The sequence below is a fragment of the Garra rufa genome, chromosome 6 (assembly GCF_049309525.1).
Source record: "Garra rufa chromosome 6, GarRuf1.0, whole genome shotgun sequence".
Classification (NCBI taxonomy): Eukaryota; Metazoa; Chordata; class Actinopteri; order Cypriniformes; family Cyprinidae; genus Garra; species Garra rufa.
Genome location: NC_133366.1, coordinates 4,154,340 through 4,176,832, shown reverse-complemented (window position 1 = coordinate 4,176,832; position 22,493 = coordinate 4,154,340). Strand labels below are relative to the sequence as shown.

Genomic DNA, 22,493 nt, shown 5'->3' with positions numbered 1-22,493 from the left:
GGGAATAAAACGAGCAAGGAGCCGCTGGCGACGCCGCGAATGCATCTGTTAATGCCGCGAGAGGCAAACACACTCATGCAAAATGAGGAACAGAGAAACTCACCTCCCACTTTTGCGTACTGCGTTTTCGCGATAAGCCCATTAGTCCCTCGGGAGCTGGACGAGCTGTAATTTATCACACCCACGTAGCAGAGAGTCGTAGCAAGTGGGTATGAGAGCGTGCCTCTCGTTACAAACAAGCAATGAATGCACCGATCGCATTCTACTCTCTCAAGAGGTAATCTTGCTTGCGTTCTCCCCTCACAGCTCGGGCGGTGTGAAAGTGCGGGTATCAGATTACCACACACGTCACAAGCAGGCCTCCGGTGAGAGAATATGCACTCCTAGACAAAGAGAAGGCTGAAGACAGCGAAGGGGGTGTATGTTTACTTCGGCGACTCTTTATACTGTGTCGCCCGGTAGTGACGCACCAGCAGCGACGTGCGCGCCGCAGTGACGTCATACGCTGTCGCCGGCCATTTCATGGAGTTTTTCTATGCATTCTTCAGACACGAGTCACGCTGCAGCGTTCCCCAATAGCGACCCCTAGGGGACGCGGTGAGAGTTCCCTCGGAAGGGAACAAATGACACACCAGTCACAATCCCAGGATAATATAAATAGGGTCACAGGTGATCGTGTTTTGGGAAATGAATTCTAGTGGTGGGAGACAAAGAGGAAAAGGAGGGGGGGGGGGAAGGGGTTGGGATGAAAGGACTTTTTTTTCTTGATGAAATACAAAGCACATTATATACTTGACCATGTTCTTGTGCAAGGAATGAGCATGAGGGAAGCTGGCAGTACTTCAGATGAGAGAACTTCTACAGTAAATACATGTTGTACACCCTTCAGATCGGTAACGGTTGGCTTCAAGGGAGATTTACACTGTTCATTGCCATATGGGTGATCGCCATTTCTTAACTGATGTTATGAATTAGTTCCCCCTTCCATAACGCTGAACTTTTCTTTTAAATCTTTTGCATAAAGGCAGTAGCTGAACTTGGGTTTGTGTACGACTGTGTTAAGGTACCATATACATTTATTTCTAAAAAGGGGTTTAAATATATGCTTAACAGAAAAGAGGAATAAATGTTTCATTTACAATTGCACTGTTTCAATAAAACAATTCAAACAGAAAAACCATTACATTCTTTAAATTGCTATAAAATTATTTCAAGGCTGTAAGACAATAATAGCAGTCCCTTCACCGAAACATTAAGGATAGATACTTTTATAGGTTTATATCAGGCCTTTTACAGTTTCGTTGAAACAAAGTGGTGAAATTTAATGCAGAGACTCGTATACCATCTAAATAATAATACAATCACTTTTTATAATAATGGCACTTTTCTCCTCAGTGTTGTTTGTCACAGCAAATACGTTTGAAGAAGTCCCTGTACTGCTGCCTGACCTGGACAAGAATAAGACAAGATTGAATTTCAACCTGTGGTTAAGAAAGTAAATCAGAACATGTCCAGGTTATATTTTAAATAGGGCTGGGAAACGATTAATCGCGATTAATCGCATCCAAAATAAAAGTTTATGATTGCATACTGTATGTGTGTGTACTGTGTGTATATATATAATGTATGTATAAATACACACACAAACATGTATATTAAAGAAAACTGAAAATAAAAAATAAATTAAAATAAATAAAATATTTATAATTCTATATATAATCTAAATTAAATACAAAAATAACTATCCACACATATAAGTATTTTTTAAAGGCTTTACATGTATGTGTGTGTATTTATATATACATAATAAATATACACAGTAAACACACATTTAGTATGTTAACATAAACTTTTATTTTGGATGCGATTAATCGCGATTAATCGTGTCCCAGCCCTAATTTTAAAACCAAGAAAAATCTAAATCCAAAAGAAAAAAAGGAGTACTGCATAAACTGAACTTTTGAGAATTTTAATTTTGAAGATGATTAACTGATCACTGCTCTTGTGAATTGTTATTTACGGACTAAAACAATTCTTTATACAAAGCATTGAAATAGATTTAACTTCTGTTTGTAATAAACAAAAGGTAAATATGATTATCTGGTGGTGAGTGATGGCTAACCTCATTATTGAGGACACAGTAGATCAGGAAGATGAAGGTTCCCTGCTGGGAGTTCAAGATCAAGAAGAGGATCTCCAGCTCCTTACTGTCATTAGTGAAGAAACCCAGAATCCAGGAGCAACCAAGAACCACACACTGAGCCAGTGTTTTAAACACCATAATCCTAGGAGAAAGGAGGCGGATAATGCAATTTTGATGACTACATGTGATTTTCCTTATAGCAGAGGTCTTCAACCCTACTCTTGGGGACCCACTTTCCAGGAAAGTTTATTTCCAACCTGCATCAGCACACCTGCCTGCAATTTTCAAGCTGTCTTGAGGAGCTTGATTGTCTGATTCAGTTGTGTTTGACTTGGCTAAGTTGTTGCTAAACTTTTCAGGATAGTGGGTGCCCAGGAACAGGGTTGAAGACCTCTACCTTAGAGTGATTACATAATAATGTTTGTTACTTGGTTTGTTTCAACTGTGAAACTTCAGCATTCAGTTTTGTGAGAGTTGAGTACAGAGTTACGACGATGCAGATAAAGAGAATCATGTTTAGCTGCAAAGTAGAAAAAAATATAAATAATTAATCAACTTTTAATACAAATCAAACTCATGAAAATGAAACCTACATACCCCTAGTATGACGCAAACAGGTCCCAAAAAACTCCAGAAGAAACCTTTATCCATTTTAATCCAGCAGCTGTTTGTAAGAAGATACAACGTGAAGTTTATGAAGGATGATTGAGTTTGAAGGAAAAAAAGAGAAAACACTAAACTCACTGTTCGCTGCCGTAGCCTTCTGGAAAAAGACCAGCAGACACGCCCACCACAACCAGAGCAACCAGATATCCAATCACACACAGGTGTCGACTGCTAAGCACCTCCTTTCTGGAGCTGATCTGTGATAGGTTCTTCACACAGATGAAGAGCAGCACAGCTTCGATGAACATCCACACAAAGCCGGAGAGAAAGAAGAAGTGCAGAAGGCCTGAGATCACGGCACACAACACCTGGAGACCATGAGAGACGGTTATGATGATTCTCAGTGAGGCTGTGCTGAGCTGTAGGGCTCCTTCATCATTCTCACCTGCTGAGGCCGGATGACGCTCAGGAACTGCTGTGTGAGCAGGAACAGAAGGTGAGCCAACAGAAGACTGATGCAGATGTTGATTCGAGCCACATTATTCACTCCAGGACTCCAGCGACAAAAGGCAAAGGTCAACAGGGCCAAACTGAAGAACACCAGCCCCACGATCACACACACCAAACCCAACAACTCCATCAGCTGTGAGTCGCTCTGAGAAAAAAACATGTCAGAGTACATGAGTGACAAATCTGTGCTGTTCTTCAGTGTTCATTAGAAATGTTCTCGTACCTCTGGTGGACGGCTGGTTTGCATGATGAGAGCGAATGTCGACAGATGATCACAGGAACACACAGTGTAGCTGCTGTTGGTCTCTAAAACAGAACAACCATCAACAATCCACTCGCTGATATTCCAGTACACACAGGACAGAGAACCACTGGGATCAAACTCCTGCAAAAGATGACGAAAATATCAGAACACTGAATATTGATGTTTTTAGACGTTCATTAGTTCTCAGTTTGGACAAAAACACATTTCAGTCTCTCACTCTGATGTGTCTGAGGGTGAAGTTGACTGGTTTGGTGAGTTTAGTGTTGGTGGTTTTGGGAAGAGTAGCTGAGATCACAGTGGACATCATGGTTTTAATTGTGTTATTTGATGTGTTGAAAAAGTCTGGCTTTAGTAGATTCTCCATCGTGTTGTAGCTCATGAAAGCCACAGCAGCTGATCCTGAGTGACAGAAACAGAAATGCAAAAGAGTGCAAGAACAACAATGAAAACTGTAAGTGAATGTGATTTGGTGGTATGTCTTTCTAAAAAAAAAAAACAACATTTCACATACTTGTTTCATTGTTGTTGTTGGCGATCCCAATGAGATCGATGTCCACAGAAGAATTTGTTGTGTCAAGTCGAGGGATTTTATCTAAGGTGACGTGTGGTCCAACCATGAAGACTTGACCTTCTGTTTAAAAAAAAAAAAAAAAAGCAGTTATGTGCTATTTTGCAACTTTTTTGAGTGTTTTGTGAATATTGATTGTTTTGTGGCAGTGAATATTTGCAAAATACAATGTGAACACTATGTGCTTTAAGTAATCTGGCTCATATTTTGTTTAATTTATGTTTTTGAGGATAAAGGTGTCACTTGACCTTGTAATGTTGATATTAATTTGATGGAACACTGGCAATACAATAAATGTTTTCTTATCTCTGCTAAAACTGATTATGCATCAAGCATTATTAGACTATATAAAGTCTCTGACATATATGTATAATGTTTTACCATCAATAATAATTGTGTCTCCACTTACCAACAGCAGCAAGAGTAAAACTGACACTGTCATTTGTGTCTGTTGGCTTCACCAATGTAGAAACAAGCTTCTCACTGGCTTTTAACGCACGGTTTCCATAGGAGGCTAGTTCAGTTGGGTTTGATAATAATGATGCCTCTAAAATCCTCTCTGAAGTGTTGAAGACCAAAGTCAAAATGTTTGTCACAGTCTAATTGATTGATCAGAAAAAATTTCAGTTGAGTTACTGATTGTACAATAAGACTGCAATGCTATGACAATCTATTATCTATATTTGGTTTGATTGTTTTATGGCTTTTTTCTTGAAGACTTACATTCAAAGGAAGCACTTGAGCTGTAATGTTCTCTATCTGCTCTAGAAGATTTTGAAGGCAATCTAAAGAAGTCTGTGTCTGAAATCACAAATGTGAAATGATTTTGATCAGATTTTTATATTAATAGCCAACAAAAGTTAATTTGTGCACAAAATCATCAAGAATACATATGTTACATTCATATTTAAAATATCCACAGTGCACATTTTATTGCACTGCTCTTTGGGCTGTAATTAATTAATAAAAGACTTCAATTTCAGAAACTCAACTTACAGTGCATCCTTCCTGCAGCGTTATATGTATATCTGCAATAAGAGAAATGAACATGAAGACAATAATAAACCTCAAACCACATTTTGAGCAATAACCCTCCAAAAACAGCTACATTTTGGCAAGAATTCATCTTAAACTAATAATAATAATAATAATAATAGATTAGTAGCAGTCAGCAATTCTACATTTGAAATCCTGTTCACAGTTTGTAAAATAAAAGCCAAATTTGCCTGACCAAGATTTACACATGAAAATTGCCTATAGTCTGGCTCTTATCTAGTTAAACTTTATTTTTACACTTCTCTGAGGAAAAACGGAAACTGAAAACACAATAAGGATCTAGAGAATTTACTTGAGCACCAAACAATTCAAAATTGTTGACAAAATTAAACTAGTAATTAAATTTAATTCTAGTTCGCTTGAATGCCATAATGTAAACTAGCTTGATAAATGCAGATTTAAGCCATATGAAGATGTTTGAGTTCTTCCAATAAAAACAATAAATGCCTGCTAGTCCAAATGGACTACCAGATAAATTTCATACTCTAGAAGCTGCAGAAAATATGGTTTTAACCCTGAAAGTAACTCTATTCCTTATCCTACAGAGACAGAAATAGAGACACAAGAACCATCAATATTCATAAATATAAATACCTGCACAGTATACTGAATTGTGCAGGGCTGGACTAACCAGCTCATAGACGTAATAATTGCCTGGACAAGCTTTGACTTTAATGGGGTAAGATCCGAAATAACAGCAGTAGTTGCCCCCGTGACCGCAGACATCTCGAGTGACGACTCCATCCTGTACTGTTGGGTGTCCACCACGAATCCACAGTGGGATTTTAGTGCCACAGCTATACTTCGCAAAACACGTGTCTGGGATCTGAGCACTCAGACCATTAATGAAGAGATGATACCAGCCGCTCCAGGTGAGATCTATGTCATGCATGTAGAAGGGGTTTGATGGCTGACTGCTGTTGGCTCTCCATGGTTCATCCAGCACAGTGTAGTTGTAACAGGGGTCAACAGAGGGATAAACTGTTAAAAACAAAAAACAAAACAAAAAAAAACAACTTTTTCTTAAAAGTCTAACTAATTCTACTTCACTGTGGCTAGAAATCTAAATTTAGGACTTTTCAGCCAGCTGGCCTCATCAAACCTCAAAGTGTGCCTTGAAACAACTTTTTAGGTTTTGACCCACTTGAGGGTGAGTAAGTGATGCAAATGATGACAGAATTTTCATCCTTTTTAGATGACTAGATAAGTTTTAGATTTTTAGATAAGTTAAAACAGCTAACATCAACCTTTCTTGAAAATATATTTAGTTTGCTTAAAACTTTTAAAGGTGTGGTTTTCCGAGCTGGAAAAGTTATGTAAACGAATACATTTGTATGATTTTAGATATATAGATACAGATATGCCAAGCTCTAAAATGTTTTTAGGCCACATTTTTGCCTTATGTCAAAAAACCCTTTTGCATTTTATTTGCTTGTAAGGTGCCCTTCAGTTTCATAAAAGGTGCCTATAAATAAAATGCATTATTATTATTAATATTATTATTATCACGGAGTGTCTATTTACACTAAGTGCAAATAGCATGTCTTGGTTGGCAGAGGCTATTTAAACTAACTCCGCCCACCAATGTGTGATTGAAATAGTCAACACTACAAAAGATGGTTGTTACTTGTCATATCTAGTGGTGCAGAAGATAAATCACAGGTTTCATTCTTTTCGACATGACCAATCTGGGTTCGAATCCCCTTTCTGCCAAACTTTTTTTCTCCCTTTTCAAATCTCATATCAGATCGGAAAGCCATTTATTTTCAATAAAAATGAAGGACATAATTGAAAAGTTTAACATAAAGTATCGGTTAGGGTTCAGGTAGGTGTAGGAAGGGCTTACAGCATACTGATTTAATATCCTACAATACTGATTTGCAGATAATTTCGTCTATTTGCAATAAGTATTATGAATATTAAAAAATCCTGCTATTTACACTTAGTGTAAATATAACCCAAAGTTATATATATAGTATAAATAGCAACTATGGTTAAGAAAATATGCTATTTTCACTTAGTGTAAAAAGCCTCTATCGCTATTTACACTAGTGCAAATAGTCACTGCCTTATTATTATTATTATTATTTATTTATTTTATCATGGTAAGTAAACAGTATTTTCCAGTAAGTCATATGATTGTGTAACATAAGATTGAGAACCCTGAAAAACATTCAGCCTGGAATTCTTCATTATTCAAATTATTTTATTATCAATTTATTTAAATTTTTTTTTAATTGTAATTATTATAGTTACTTAATTTAATTACAATTAAATATATTTTAAACCATTTTTAATTCACAACTTTGTCATTACAGCAGATGTACCAGCATAAATATTAAATATTAGCATGACTTTATTATTATTATTATTATTATTATTATTACTATTATTATTATTATTATTATTATTATAATGTGCAGTTCCTCTACAAATCAAACAAAGCCACCTAGTGGATAGCAGTATTTTAACACATCCTGCATTTGCTTATTTTAAAATGATAATTTCTCGTGGAGATCAGAGGTGGGTAGAGTACCCAAAATCTGTACTCAAGTAAAAGTACAAGTACTTATGGAAATATTTACTCAAGTATGAGTAAAAGTAACAATCTTAATAGTTACTTGAGTAAGAGTAAAAAAGTATCCGATGAAAAAAGTACTCAAGTAGCCAGTTACTAGTTACTTCTTGATATGAAGTGAAGACCCTGAATTTCAAACTGTTTGGAAAGCTTCCGCACACCTCTCCTTGAAAACATTATATTTGTATTATTTATATTATTTATATATATATATATATACACACACACACACACACACACACACAGGGCTTGCAGAATTTCTGGTAGCCCTTCGGGCAGGTTCTCTTCAGTTTTTGGTAGCCCGAAAATTAATTTAACTAACCCAAATAAAAAAAGACATTTTTTTAAATATAGAAAATCAGATAGGAGTCTAATAAAAAATGTTTTTAATCCACAAATATAAACAAATATCAAGGAAGTAATTTTATTTCATTATATTTATTTCATTTAGTGTATCTGCAGAATTTATAATATTAAATATTAATTTAAAGCAATTCATAACCATTTTTAAGATCTGCAAAAGTAAAATAAACAGTAATGGGATTGGACAATGTAAAGTAGAATATTAAGCCATAAAATGGCATGATTTAAAATTCAGATACAGTTTCACACAAAAACAAAATATGTTACACTATATATGGCATTTACTTGTTTACTTGTACTTGTTTAGATATTAGAAGGCACCTTAACTTTTTACATTTACAACTCTGTGTTTGCTGCATAAAAACATGGGTCGATAATTGCAATCATTTGACCATAAACAGCTGAAAAAAAAAAATGTATTGGAAATGAAAAATTGATTCTCGGTCACGAGGAGGCGCTTTAGGAGCGCTGAAATATTACGGTTTCCATAGTAACAGCTGTATACACAAACCAGCATTAACGCAGTTTTATCAGACATGAAATGAAAATTCCAATGACAAGTTTCTGAGGACAGTAACGGAGGAACGCCATCAAATGTAGCGAAGTAAAAGTAAAGTTTTTTCACTATAAATGTACTTGAGTAAAAGTACCTATCTTTAAATATACTCTAAAAGTACTAGTTACCCCCAAAATTTACTCAAGTAAATGTAACGAAGTAAATGTAATTCGTTACTACCCACCTCTGGTGGAGATACTAGTTTGCAAAGTAAGTCGTTTCAAAACTACCTGTAAAATATAACTATCCGGCTGACACAAACTCACTCACACTCAATGGTACAGATCATTCATTAGACCAGAAAATAAGCTAACAGAGACACATTACCAGTTGAGGTAGTCACTGGTGTGATGGATGTAGAGCTGGTGTTAATGCTGTGAACATCTGAAAGTGTGGATGAATAGTGATTAATAAACAGAGACACAAATATCATGAATGAGTAGAAAAAGATCAAAATATAATCACCTGCACAGTATGCTGACCAGTACACAGTTGGTCTAACCAACTCATAGACATAATGATTGCCTGAACATGCTTTGACCTTAATGGGGTAAGACCCGAAATAACAGCAGTAATTGTCCCAGTGACCGCAGACATCTCGAGTGACAACTCCATCCTGTACTGTCGGGTGTCCACCACGAATCCACAGTGGGACAGCAGTGCCACAGCTATAATTTGCGACACACGTGTCTGAGATCTGAGCACTCAGACCATTAATGAAGAGACGATACCAGCCGCTCCAGGTGGGAACTCTGTCACTCTTGTAGAAGGGGTTTGATGGCTGACTGCTGTTGGCTCTCCATGGTTCATCCAGCACAGTGTAGTTGTAGCAGGGGTCAGAAAGACTGGCTGTTATGAAAATATTTTAGAAATCACATTTCTTAAACATTTGTTGTTGTTATATAATCTCATCACATGTAAAACTTAAGTTATTTCTATCTCTTTTTATTTAGAATTAACAAAATATTAACCAGTGTTGGGGGTAACGCATCACAAGTAACGCTAGATACGAATAATATTACTTTTTCCAAGTAGCTAGTAAAGTAACACATTACTTTTTAATTGACAAGAAAATATCTGAGTTACTTTCCCCCCCCCCATTTATTGATTAAAAGCTCTCCTGTCCCCATGATGACAGAAATCGTAAGTAAGATGTTACTTTCGTTCTAGAATAAATGTGAACATGCATTAATTCATCTCACTCAATAAAAACAGATACAGTAATCCTCAAAATGAATAAAACAGTGAACATCAATGCAAACCTGCAATAATTAAATATGTTGAATAATACAAATATCCTTTATGTATTTAATCCCATTTTATTAACTGATGTTTTTGCTGCCAACCTTCGATGATCCAATTCATCCATACTAATAAGCAATAATTACTCAAGATAATCTAACATTTGTTTTCCTTTTTTTATTGCTGAAGAGTTGACATTTTTTCTTCTGCGGTTTACTGTACGAACGTGTTCAGCTTTTCTCTAAGCCTGAGGCTTTTGGTGTGAATAGGCTTTTACATTTGACAAAAGTACAACTTTTTATAGTAAAAACAAATAGATTTAAAAAGTAACGCAAAAGTAACGTAATTAGTTACTTTTTAGGGAGTAACTCAATATTGTAATGCATTACTTTTAAAAGCAACTTTCCCCAACACTGATAATACCATAAATGGGTGGCAGAACTGCCAACCAAAAGTTATACAGTTCAAATGAACAGACATATATTCACAAATGTATAAAATCGCCAGTAAATGATTTTCTAAGATGCACAGTGGTGTGAAAAAACGTTTTACCCCATTCCTGATTTTTTTTTTGTCACACTTTAATGTTTCAGATCATCATACAAATTTAAATATTAATCAAAGATAACACAAGTAAACACAACATTCAGCTTTTAAATGAAGGGAAAACAAGGGAAACCCCCATGACCCTGTGTGAAAAAGTGTTTTGGATTTTGCTTTCCCTTAATAATAATAATAATAATAATAATAATAATAATAATAATAATAATAATAAACTTCATGCTGTGTTTACTTGTGCTATCTTTGATTAATATTTCAATTTGTTTGATGATCTGAAACATTAAAGTATGACAAAAATGCAAAAAAAATAAAAAAATAAAAAAATAAAAAAAAATCAGGAAGTGGCCAGCACTTTTTCACACCACTGTATTTTCTAATGCATAAAAAGTCAAATACTACACTGTTTGCAGACCTGCAAGTAAATAGGCAAACAAACAAACAAACAAACTTGTCATTTTTAACACAATACATTACCAGCTGTGGTTGTCTCTTGTGTGACAGTTATACTGGCCAAGACATCTGTATAAACAAACGAACAAATTAATTAATTAATACACTTATTTAAAACAGAAAATTCTGGGTGAAATATTAAAATGTTGGTTGTTCAGCAGATTAAAGCCACAGCTCAATCATCTGAATGAAAGAGTTGTCCCACAATAAGAGAGATTTCATACTCCTGAAAAGACCACCAATTACACTGCAGGATCATTAGATCTGTGCCCAAATGAAAAATAAACTCTTATTCAGCATCTTATATTGATTTTGGGAAGCATTTAAACAAAGTGAAATGTTCAGACCAGAAACACTTTAATCAAATTAGCCATTTCATTTATTAAACAAACCTGCTTATGTGTTACTTTCAGAACAAGAAAACACTGCTCAGACTTACACAGCATAACAAAGATGATAGCTGGTGCTCTTACAAAGCCTGTCATGAAATATGAAGGGAGAGATAATCAATAAAACAGATGAAAATGTATTGGATTGGATTGCAATTGTGAGATTGTGACAACTGTATTCATAATCTGATTGCAGTTCTTGTCATAATAGATATTGGGTCAGTGAGAACCACTATTTAAATACTCACCTTTATGAAAAGAGGAAGCCATTGTTAATTTTGTCAGTCTGGTGTGTTTAATCTCTTGATCTATAATAATAGAAATGAAATAATCAGATGACAACTTTCCATAGCAGTTAGAGAGGAAATACAAAAACACTAATATGCTTTGGCACTGACGCATTACTTTTATATCCTCTTTGTGACAGCACATGGAAAATCCAGCTGCATTTATGTATTTAAAGTAGGCTACAAGAGTAGGAAACAATTTAGACACACAAGGTGGCGCCATTGGGCTACTCTATCTTGCTTTTGTTTGTAGAAAATAGAGAGCAAGGGTTTTCGTGTTTATCCACTTCATTTTGGTAAACGAGATCAATAAGGTTTTTCCTGCTTAAAATTGGACACTAAAATAGTATTCAGTAAACATTTTCATTATTTTTTAATTTATGTATTTGTAAGTATATAAAGTTTGTTGCCTCAAAGCAACATCGTACCACAGCAAACAACTAGAAAGTTATGACATTTTCATGCAGAAAAAAAGAAATAGATTTAATGAAAACATCAATTTCTTTAACCAAACATTTGAACAACCAGATTTATCTAGTTTTTAATGTATTACATATGTATCTCAGATTTAATTAAACATAACATATCCAGCTGTTGCTCTTAGGCAACATTGTACCATTGTGGATCACAAGTATAAAAAAACCATCATAACAAGACATTACAATCAGTGTTTGAAGGTAAATCATTAAAAATCTCCATAACCTCTTACATGTGCAGATATAGTATGTGAATTGTATAAAATAATAATTGTTTTAACTTTAAAATACTTTGTTACCCCACTAACTTAAATTGTTTAGTTTAGTCAACTTGATATATTAAGTTACTTAATGTTAATTTAATTGACAACTTGGATATTTTAGTTGACTAAACTTAAAATTTTAAGTCAGCGGGGTAACAAATTATTTTAAGTTGAAATAACTTTTTTTGCAGTGTACACTGTAAAAAGTTTTCACCACTTTCATCTTAACAACACGTTTAGCAGCTGCTTTAAAATTTTGATTTACATCAACTTTAAAGTACAAGTCATTTCAAATCATAACTTAAATCAACTTAAAGGTACAAGTCATTTTTAACTAATTTTATTCTCGTGAGCTGAAATTAATAGTTGTTTTAAGTTGATTTAACTTAAAATTCTAAGGCAGCTGCTGAACTTAATATTGTTAAGTTGAAACTGGTGAAAACTTTTTACAGTGTATAAATGCATTACAAAATCATGGAAAAAATGCAAATACATTTAGATAAGTCTAGCTCTTTTCCTTACAATTGTCATATACTTGTATTTTAACTTAATACAGTACAGACCAAAAGTTTGGACACACCTTCTCATTCAAAGAGTGTTCTTTATTTTCATGAAACTTTGCTCGAAGTATGGCCTGGGTCTCTGAACTCCAGCATTGAGAACATTGTTTGTGTACACAGAGTTTACTAAAAAGAAAGGTTTTGAACAACTCACTTTCACTGTTTGAGTTTCCTCTCGCGGCCGTCTTGCCAGTCAAGAGGTGTCGATCTCCGAATGCCAATTATAATTACCATTAGGTAAAAAACATTGAATAATACTTTTTATGTATGAGACTACCTCTTGAAGCTCATTAAAAGAATGCCAAGAGTGTGCAAAGCAGTAATCAAAGCAAAAGGTGGCTACTTTAAAGAACCTAGAATATGACATATTTTCAGTTGTCTCACACTTTTTTGTTATTTATATATAACCCCCCATGTGTTAATTCATAGTTTTGATGCCTTCAGTGTGAATCTACAATTCTCATAGTCAAAATAGCAAAACTTCAATATAAACTTTCATCAATTTAACACATCCTTTGCAAATAAAAGTTTTATTTTCTTTCAAAACAAAGAAAGGAACAAAAGAGTGACCCCAAATTTTTGAATTACATTCTATTATATCTAAGTATACTTTATTAATATCTAAGTATATTAAAACAGAAAATTATTACTTTAAATTGCAATGATATTTCACAATATTACTGTACTTTGTTCTGTATTTTTGATCAAATAAAAGCAAGCTTAATAACATTGAAAAAAATAATGTGATCAAACGTTTGACCAGTACTGTACAACAGAAAACTAGCTGGCAGAAGATAGAAAAAAGAGCATCATAGCTTGAACTAGCTAGCACATGAGAGTATTTTAGGTGAAGTATTTCAAGAGCATCTTACCTGGTATGGATTTATCCTGATATGATCTTCCCTCGACTACATGTAAACATTTATATTGAAGTTAATAGAACAGTTATCTGCTGCTATGCCTGAGGAAGCACATTTTATGATCTCCTCCTTCTCAAATTCAAATTTGTATTCAAATCTACACACAAAAACACACATGCCAATATGCTTTTATACATATGAAACCAACATGAATACAAAGGTCAGCTTGGCTCATTTGCTTTAAAACAGCTCCACAACTAAAAAAGGTGATCAAAAGCTGATATTAAAAAAAAAGAGAACCATTTTTTTTCTTGGAAAACACCAAGAGAGTCAAAATCTGATATATGTATATAAACAATATTAATTGTCATTTATTTGATTTGAATGTGAATTTCTCTCTGTTCATAGTCCAAAGTGATCATATCGCTTCCGAAGATATGATTAAACCACTAAAGTTGTACATGATAAATTCACTTTGACACTACATTTGAAAAGCATAAAACCATTGAACCCAGTAGATATTCACCTTGGATTGAAGAAGTACCTTATATTACTCGATTTCCTTTCTGCTGTGACAAGATAAACACAGATCTGCCCACTACTTTACATCAAAGATGCAAATCCACCCAGGAGTAGAAGTATATTGGACGTCATTTGATCAAACATTAACTGTTTATGATTGATCAGGAGTTTTTTTAATAAGAAAGTATTTGGCCCATAAAAAAAAAAAAAAAAAAAAAACTGAAACTTGTCTAAAATGCCATCAAAGAAACTGTCAGATATTACAAATGAAAAACTATTTCTGATGAGATCCTAGGAAAAATACGAGTTTATCAGTCAAAAAATAAATAAATAAATAAATAAAAATAAGGACTTAAAAAGCTAAACACTTCACCAGTATCTGCAGAAGTTTTTCTTACAGACCCAAATACAGTTTAAGAATATTGTTAAACAGCTTGAGATGTTAAAAGTTAACATTACCAAATAATTAGAAATTAATTTAGAAATGTGAATGTGGACCGAGATAAATGTCTGTTTAATGTGATACACACCATGTGGCCATGTTTGCCATGTTTGATATCATTCATTCAATGATAATATATCCACAAGATATACAACATATGACATGCTCATGACTAAATCTGATTATATAATATTATTATCATGCTCATAATTAAGAACATTATCTCTGAAGTGCATATAGAAAGAAGCAAGTGTCGTATTACAAAATGCATTACAGTCTTTTACAATCAATCCTTTTTATAATCTTCTCTCAAAAGTCTCAAAACTATGTATGTGGTGGTATTTTGAGAAAGAATCAATATGACAAAGACATTTTGAAAAATGCCTTAAAAATAGTGGAGTTTCTATGGCATCTGGTGGCTGTTTGTGGTATAACGCTGTAAAGAAAATACCAGGTGAACCTCTATTTTTTTCATATCAACTTTAAATTTGGAACATAACTTATTTGGACATAAAGCTTTTATTTTTATAGCAATTTTAGAGTTAAACCTGTTATGTAAAATATTTATTTTGTATAAAATAAAATAGTACAGTACATTTTCTTCACAGTAAAATTAAACTTTCAAAATGATTCCACTTTTAGAATCCTTTGGAATCAAATGATTCCAATAATCTGCTGAATGTCTGTTTTTAAAAGCGTTGATGAATTATAACAAGTTAAGTTTGGATAGTGCATTTTTAAAAATGGTAAATATCAATAACAAAATAATTACAAATCATCTGCTATCATCACACTAAATATTCTTAATCAGTAACAGAGAAAAAAACATAACAGAGAAAACATAAACCCATTGAAAGATCTGAAGTACAATAAATCACAGTCTAAAAGAGAGGCAACAAACAAACAAACAAAAAAATCTAGCAATTAAAGAAAGTTAATATTTACATCCAAATTAATGATAGCTATGAAATAAGACTTAAATAATTGATAATGTTTATATAAAAGCAGATAGTTATATCTAAAAGCGGTGATTCTGTTGTAGTGGTATTTTATTGAACGATGATGACACTCCACTCTATTACTGTATATGATAATGGCACTCATTTCCTGAACATGATGCTGTAGTCCTCAGCGGTGTTTGCATCCACAGCAAAGACATCTGAAGAACTTCTTGTACTCCTGTCTGACCTGGACAAGAATGAGACGAGAGGAGCTGAGTGAGTGACTTCATGAAAGCCAAAGTCATGTTAACCTCTGAAACTCATGTTTATTGTCTTGTTGTTTGCAGTTTCAGTGAGACAGATTCTGTAGGCTACATAACTAACCTGTCATTACCTGAAAACTTTTACATTCAAATGACAGAACACTGTTGGTAGCAGTCTAGCGTCCTTGAGTAATTGACCCTGAGAGTGGTGCTCTTATGTTGACTAGTGGACTCTACTGTATAAGGCCTGTATAATTTTTGTGGTCTTGGCCTCTTGAGAATATGTGCATGCATCAGGAAGTACGTACAAAAGACCAGTGTTGCGGAAAGTTACTTTTAAAAGTAATGCATTACAATATTGAGTTACTCCCTAAAAAAGTAACTAATTAAGTTACCTAGTTACTTTTTATGGAAAGTAATGTGTTACATTATTTTTGTGTTACTTTTTAAATCTGGGCAAGGCTTGCTTGTTTGTTTTTAATCTAAAAAGTTCTATTTTTCGCAAATGTAAAAGCCTTTTCACACCAAAAGCCTCAGGCTTAGAAAAAAGTAAATTCATGTCTGTACAGTAGACCGCGGAAGAAAAAATGTCAACTCTTCAGCAATAAAAAAAGAAAAAGAAAAAAGGAAAACAAATGTTAGATTATCTTGGGTAAATTTTAGTTTATTAGTATGGATTAATTAGATCATCGAAGGTCTGCAGCAAGACATCGGTTAATAAAATGGAATTAAATACATAAAAGATATTTGTATTATTTATCATTTAATTATCGCAGGTTAGCGTTAAAATTTCATTGTTTTTATTCATTTTGAGGAGTACTGTATTTAATTGATGCATCTTCACATTTATTTTAGAACTAAGGTAACATCTTACTCAATAAGCTTTTAATCAATAAATGGAAAAAAAGTAACTCAGATATTTTCAATAAAAAAGTAATGAATTACTTTACTAGTTACTTGGAAAAAGTAATATTATTACATAACTTGCGCTACTTGTAATATGTTACAAGTACAAGACTGTCGAGGCTAAGCATATTTCATTATTCATCATGTTCTGGAAGTAATTTTTGGGATACTTTGCAGACATGCTGCAAAACGTTGCGGAAAACTTTTCTGATTTGATAATAAAAAAATCAGCTGTTCCACAATTTATTGGTGAAAAGATGAGTGCATTTTGTACAACATTTGCAACTGCTTTTTATCAGTTAAATAGAAGCACCACAGTTACTACACACACTAAATTGTCACTTTATAGGCACAGATATTTTTTACTTTATTTTAAAAGTTTATTTTAACTTTAACTTTCCTCTACTTTACTCAAAGCGTATATTTTGTATTTGTTATATATTTATGTTCTACATAGCATGAATACGCTCTTTACTGAGAACTCTCTTACAGTTTTTCTTCGTTAAAGGTTAAATCAGCGATTTCTAGCCTAAAACATAAAGTGTCAATTTCAGCTGACCTTTCTTCATGATCCGCTCGCTGCCTGCCCCATAAATTGTCTGTGAAAAAAATGTGTCTCTCTGGTCAGCCTAGGGTCCGAGATATGCCTAAAAAACAATCGGCACTACCAACCTTTCCACAGATAAACAAACAGTGTTCCAACCAATCAGCGTCAGGGGTTTGGTGTTGTGGACTTTCGTACTGGTGCTGGGATGTGAGGGAGGCGGAGCGAAAGTCCACAACACCAAACCCCTGACGCTGATTGGTTGGAATACTGTTTGTTTAGATAGCCTACATATAAATTTTTCTCAAGAAAAAATAAATATATCTCACATAATGCTGTAAACATACAGAGAGCCCTGTTGGCTGGTATTATTAAAGGTTAAAAATTAACAAATTAAATTAAATACAATTTGGTTTTCATTATAATAACAATTATGACAAGTAAAAATATATTACAAATGTAATATAGTGCTTATATTTAGCAAAATACTCCTCTCTATAGCTATTTTTTTTTCTAGTCAACTAAGGAAAATGTAACGTTCCGTGACATAATTGTTCACCTGCAGTTTTATTGACCTCTTTCCGTGGTTGAAGAACACTGATCGAAATTATGTAGGCATATCTTTCGGTAAGTTGTACTGTATCTTTAAATAAAAAGTAACAGATGATCGGTTTACTTGAACTGAAGCGCTACAGCGATCGGTCACATCACATTTACAAGCACCAAAACGGTATTTATTGTCTGAATTTCGGAATAAAATGGACAGAACCTGAATTTTTTTAATATCAAAAGTAACCTGCTCTGTTCTAGTCTGTCGGTCTCCATGTTCTCTTTGCTCCGTGATTTTTCTCTGTGTGAGAAAATGGATGCTTGGCGCAAGAGTGTGTGAGAAGTGTAAATTGCGTGAGTCTCACGCTGAATGCGTAGAGTTGGCAGCCCTGCTTTTAGAAGGGGGATAAATCGTCGGCAGTGTTCCTCCTTCCGCCATGCTTCTTCTCCATGTGAGGATTGTTTACATTAGACTAGAGTGCTCACTGCGCCGCATGCGCACAGTGCTTCTACATGTGGGGATTGTTTACATTCAGAGTGCGCACGTGTTTCGCGCAGCATATACACCGTGTTTTCCGTGCGGCTGACGGAAAATAAGCTAATGCGCGTTCTATAAATATAAATTCTGATTTTTTTTTTCACGGTATTTTGAAGTGCCCACGATAACAATATCGTGCATATTTCTGGAGGATTTTCAAATCTTATTTAATGCCTTTTAATGCCCTTTTTAATGCAATTTCTAACATTTTTAATGCCATACGCAACCAATAACTAACACACCCCTGTGTATGAATGCGTGTTATTATAATGCTTTTTTTTTTTAATGCGGTCTTACAATGAGGCAACAATCAACATATATTACTCTGCTGAACATAATTAGAAATGGATCAGGAGACAGCTTAAAATGTCAGCGTTTATTTGCAAATAAAAAAATTTCAAATATCAAGTCTGAAAAAGAAAAAACAATTCTGAAACTTTAAACTCTTAGTGGCTAAAACGGTCCTGCTCTTAAAGGAACTGTATGTAAAAAATTTGTATCAGTTATTCATAAAATGGCCTTGACATGTCACTAGACATTAAGAAATCATGTTCATTTCAAATACTTATATCACTGACAACAGTGGTCCGGCCAGGATATTGTCATTTAAAAGTGAGAGTTGCAGCCCTCAACTGATGTTATTGTTGTTGTGTTGTGTTTTGGTCTGAGGCTCCACCCTCCAGCTATCTACCAATCACGAAGTCAGTAGAGTTTCGTGAGACGGGTTGCCAGCTATGCTCTAGTTAGTTACAGCTGCTGCTAAGAACGAGTCGGATAAAACATGTATAAAGTTACGAAACCTAAAAGACCTCGTTATGAATCCGAAATACGTTGTGACAAAGTCCGAAATAAAACAAGGATTTGTATATTAGATGCATTTGAAAGATGGAGACCGCTGAAAACGGAGAACAATTTGAAGATAGACGCCAACGTTGCTAATTTTCTCCTTGACAGGTAAGATTCATCTATGTTTGGCTAACTTTGCTTTCGTAGGCTACACAGTGGATTTTCTGCGGTCGGCCGTGCAAAATGCGTTCATAAAAAGCTTTATATCGCACCATGAGCAGGGTATGAAAACAATATGTGTTCCAACTGAAATGTGGTATTACAGTACATCTTTACGAAATATTTGGCTAATCGCCATCTGTAAATTTTTGCGATAAGTTACATAATTACTTCGCAAAACATCTCTTGTGAAGCATACACATAATTAACAGAAGAAAAACAAATTACTGTGTAAGACTCGTCACTTGCCATTGGAAGCTCCTTGAAGCAGCCTATTCCTGCAGCTTAGCTGGCAACCTGGAGTCAGGGGGGAGCGGGAGGGGATACACCGTTCTACAGTATTTTTAAAGTGATTGCAGTACCAGTTTTGGCCACAATCCTACATACGGTTCCTTTAAGTCTGTGTCACACAATTTTGGACCAGCCAGAAGCAATTACCAAACTGGTTCTGTGTTTATCATACTACGCGACAGTGAATCAAAGTTATTAGTGGTGCAACGGATCACAAAACTCACGGTTCGGATCATATCACGGACTTGGAGTCACGGATCGAATAATTTTTCAGATCAGCAAAAAACAAACAAAACAAAAAAAAGTTAGTTGTATATTAATTACCGAATGCTATAAGTACTTCTAATCCACAGCAAAAACTACTAGCTGAAATAATAAAGTCAGTAACAAAACAAGAACAATTACACAAATGACAAGTGTAGATGAATACAACACAGTTAGTAATGAAATCAATAACACTAGTATTCAGGTGCAGAAATGCAATAATTAATTGTAAAATAACTAGTGCTTCTCACTGCAGGTATTTATTTGATGCTGTCTCTTTAAGGCCAAATGCACGTACCTAATACTGGCATGCTGATATTGATCTCTTTCTCAGCTGTTTCGGTTCACTGAAGACATAACCGACTGTGTTTACCAGAATACCAAAACGGGTATATAAACATAACTTTGTATGTATGTTAAGAGTAGTTTTAAAGAGGAATCAATCTGTGAATTACGTAGTCTGAATCGCGCGTCTCTCTGCGCGCGTGTTCTCTTTTGCTGCAGCGGTCTAAATAGTTTTAATGGGTAAACTGGCAAGACAAAACATTTGCAAATTATAAACTTTTACTCTATGATGGTTAAACTTAACAGTTAATCCGCGAATCACATGCGAACTGAACCGTAACTTTAGTAAAAGTTATTAATTATACAGGCTACATTCAAGATAAATTGGTAATACTTGTTTCTTCAACACCATCTAAAGTTTTAATGCCCGTATAAAACAATTGAATGCTTTTTAATGCGATTTAAGGCCTTAATTTTCGCAAAATCAATTTTATGACTTTTAATGCTTTTTAATGCCCCGCGGAAACCCTGTATTCATTACCGCGATTTATTGCATTACCGAATACCGGCACATGTCTAACCTTTAACAACATACCAAGGGCAAGATCTAGAGGGCCATCCAGTGCTTAAAACATCTTATCACAGTATTTCTGTTGTTTTTAACAGGCTATTCACAGAAGTATGCTTAAAGGATTTAAACTTTCACTCATTTTGTTTAAAGTTGTTTAATATTAGCTGCTTTGACTTCTTTGTTGACCTTGATGATCTTGTGTCAAACACTTTTCACACTAAAAGCCTCAAGCTTAGAGAAAAGTAAATTAATGTCGTTCAGTAGACCGCAGAAGAAAAAATGTCAACTCTTCAGCAAAAAAAAAAAAGAAAAAAAGAAAAAGGAAAACAAATGTTAGATTATCTTGGTTAAATTTTTGCTTATTAGTAAGGATTAATTGGATCATCGAAAGTCGGCAGCAAAGACATCGGTTAATAAAATGGGATTAAATACATAAAAGATATTTGTCTTATTTAACATTTAATTATTGCAGGTTAGCGTTGAATTTCATTGTTTTTATTCTTTTTGAGGAATACTGGCAGTTCGTCAGAAGTTAAGATGGCGAATAACATGTGATCGTTCGTGAACAGTACTGTTGACTTTTATTAGGTTTTCTTTTAGCTATTCAGTAAAAATAAAAGTGCATCGATTCCAACGAAACATCGGAATCTTTTGAAAATTATGAACAGAGACTGGTGGCCAACAACATTTTTGTCGGTGATCGGGCCGGAAACGTTTGCTGTTAAGAGATGTGATTGCACCAAAAAAGGTGAGAGTCGGCCGAGTGATCCTTGTCAGCTAGGTAAAATATATTATAAGAAATTTCTATTTTGATTATATGGCTATCTGCTGAATTTGCTGATGCTTGTAAATTACATGATGTAAATTTATTAACATTTCATATATAGCCTATATAGCCATTGAGAGGGACATCCCTACAAGATATATAGGCTACATAAGATACCCTCTATATGTATATATTATCTGTATAAAAGTTATTAATACTAATTAAATATAATATAAGAATATTTTTGTGTGTTGTTTTTTGGTGGTGGAGGGGTTGGGGGGGGTGCCCTTTTTTCAGTTTCAGCACATGCCCCTCAAAAGGTCTGTGCACGGCCCTGCCCTTCGGATTCGGCCATTGACAATGTCCTCTAATAAGGCCAACACTGCCATTGCCATAGACTAAGGGTTGTATACATTTGCAAATGCTTATATGTTCTAAATCACACAATTGGTAGGAAAATATTGTGTCAATTAATCAATTATATTTTAATAGCAATGTTTTTTCACGTGTTGGTGCGATACTCAGTAGTGTGCAATTTAACAATTGCCTCTAGAAGTCGCCAACGGAAATAAAACAAACACACGCACAAGAAATACACGTACACCAGACATGAAGTTGGCGCAGACCAACGCACATTCTCATGTTAATTTCATCGTTAGTAAACCCAAATGTGAGCGTGAAATCTGGCGTACGCAAAGTTTTTGTGCGTACGCAGCGTTGATACATGAGGCCCCAGGACTTCACGAGGTAAATCGAGGAACCACAACGGCCGCGAGTACTACAGATGTCTGGGAAAGGGGCATGGGCCGAATGACTGCAAGTTCAAAGAGTTCCAGTGTCGCGGATGTGGAGAGGCTGGTCACCTGGAACAGG

General features: G+C 34.5%; 2 protein-coding genes across 2 annotated transcripts in view; both read right to left on the bottom strand.

Moving 5' to 3' along the window:
* Positions 1-652: 652 nt before the first annotated feature.
* LOC141336324 (adhesion G protein-coupled receptor E3-like) lies at positions 653-11,557 on the bottom strand. The gene is made up of 15 exons (XM_073841896.1): positions 11,536-11,557; positions 11,338-11,376; positions 9,111-9,494; positions 5,089-5,120; positions 4,816-4,893; positions 4,502-4,691; positions 4,036-4,155; positions 3,742-3,923; positions 3,483-3,644; positions 3,195-3,404; positions 2,888-3,117; positions 2,741-2,807; positions 2,572-2,663; positions 2,123-2,285; positions 653-1,448 (listed from the first exon to the last, which is right to left on the bottom strand). Exons 1-15 carry the CDS (start codon positions 11,555-11,557, stop codon positions 1,392-1,394), a joined length of 2,028 nt encoding a protein of 675 aa, XP_073697997.1. The 3' UTR covers positions 653-1,391.
* Positions 11,558-15,825: 4,268 nt separating this feature from the next.
* LOC141336323 (uncharacterized) overlaps positions 15,826-22,493 on the bottom strand; it is a 47,592-nt gene continuing 40,924 nt past the window's right edge. The window contains exon 19 of the mRNA XM_073841895.1: positions 15,826-15,885. Within this exon, the coding sequence (XP_073697996.1) occupies positions 15,826-15,885 (60 nt within the window). The remainder of the gene's footprint in view (positions 15,886-22,493) is intronic.

Excerpts from the sequence above, each read along its gene's own strand:
- LOC141336324 (XM_073841896.1), bottom strand. The coding sequence starts at position 11,557 with ATGGCTTCCTCTTTTCATAAAG. Across the intron at positions 4,894-5,088 it reads CGCTGCAGGAAGGATGCACT|ACACAGACTTCTTTAGATTG; the intron begins GTAAGTTGAGTT and ends TTGTGATTTCAG. Across the intron at positions 2,808-2,887 it reads GAAGGCTACGGCAGCGAACA|CTGCTGGATTAAAATGGATA; the intron begins GTGAGTTTAGTG and ends TCTTACAAACAG.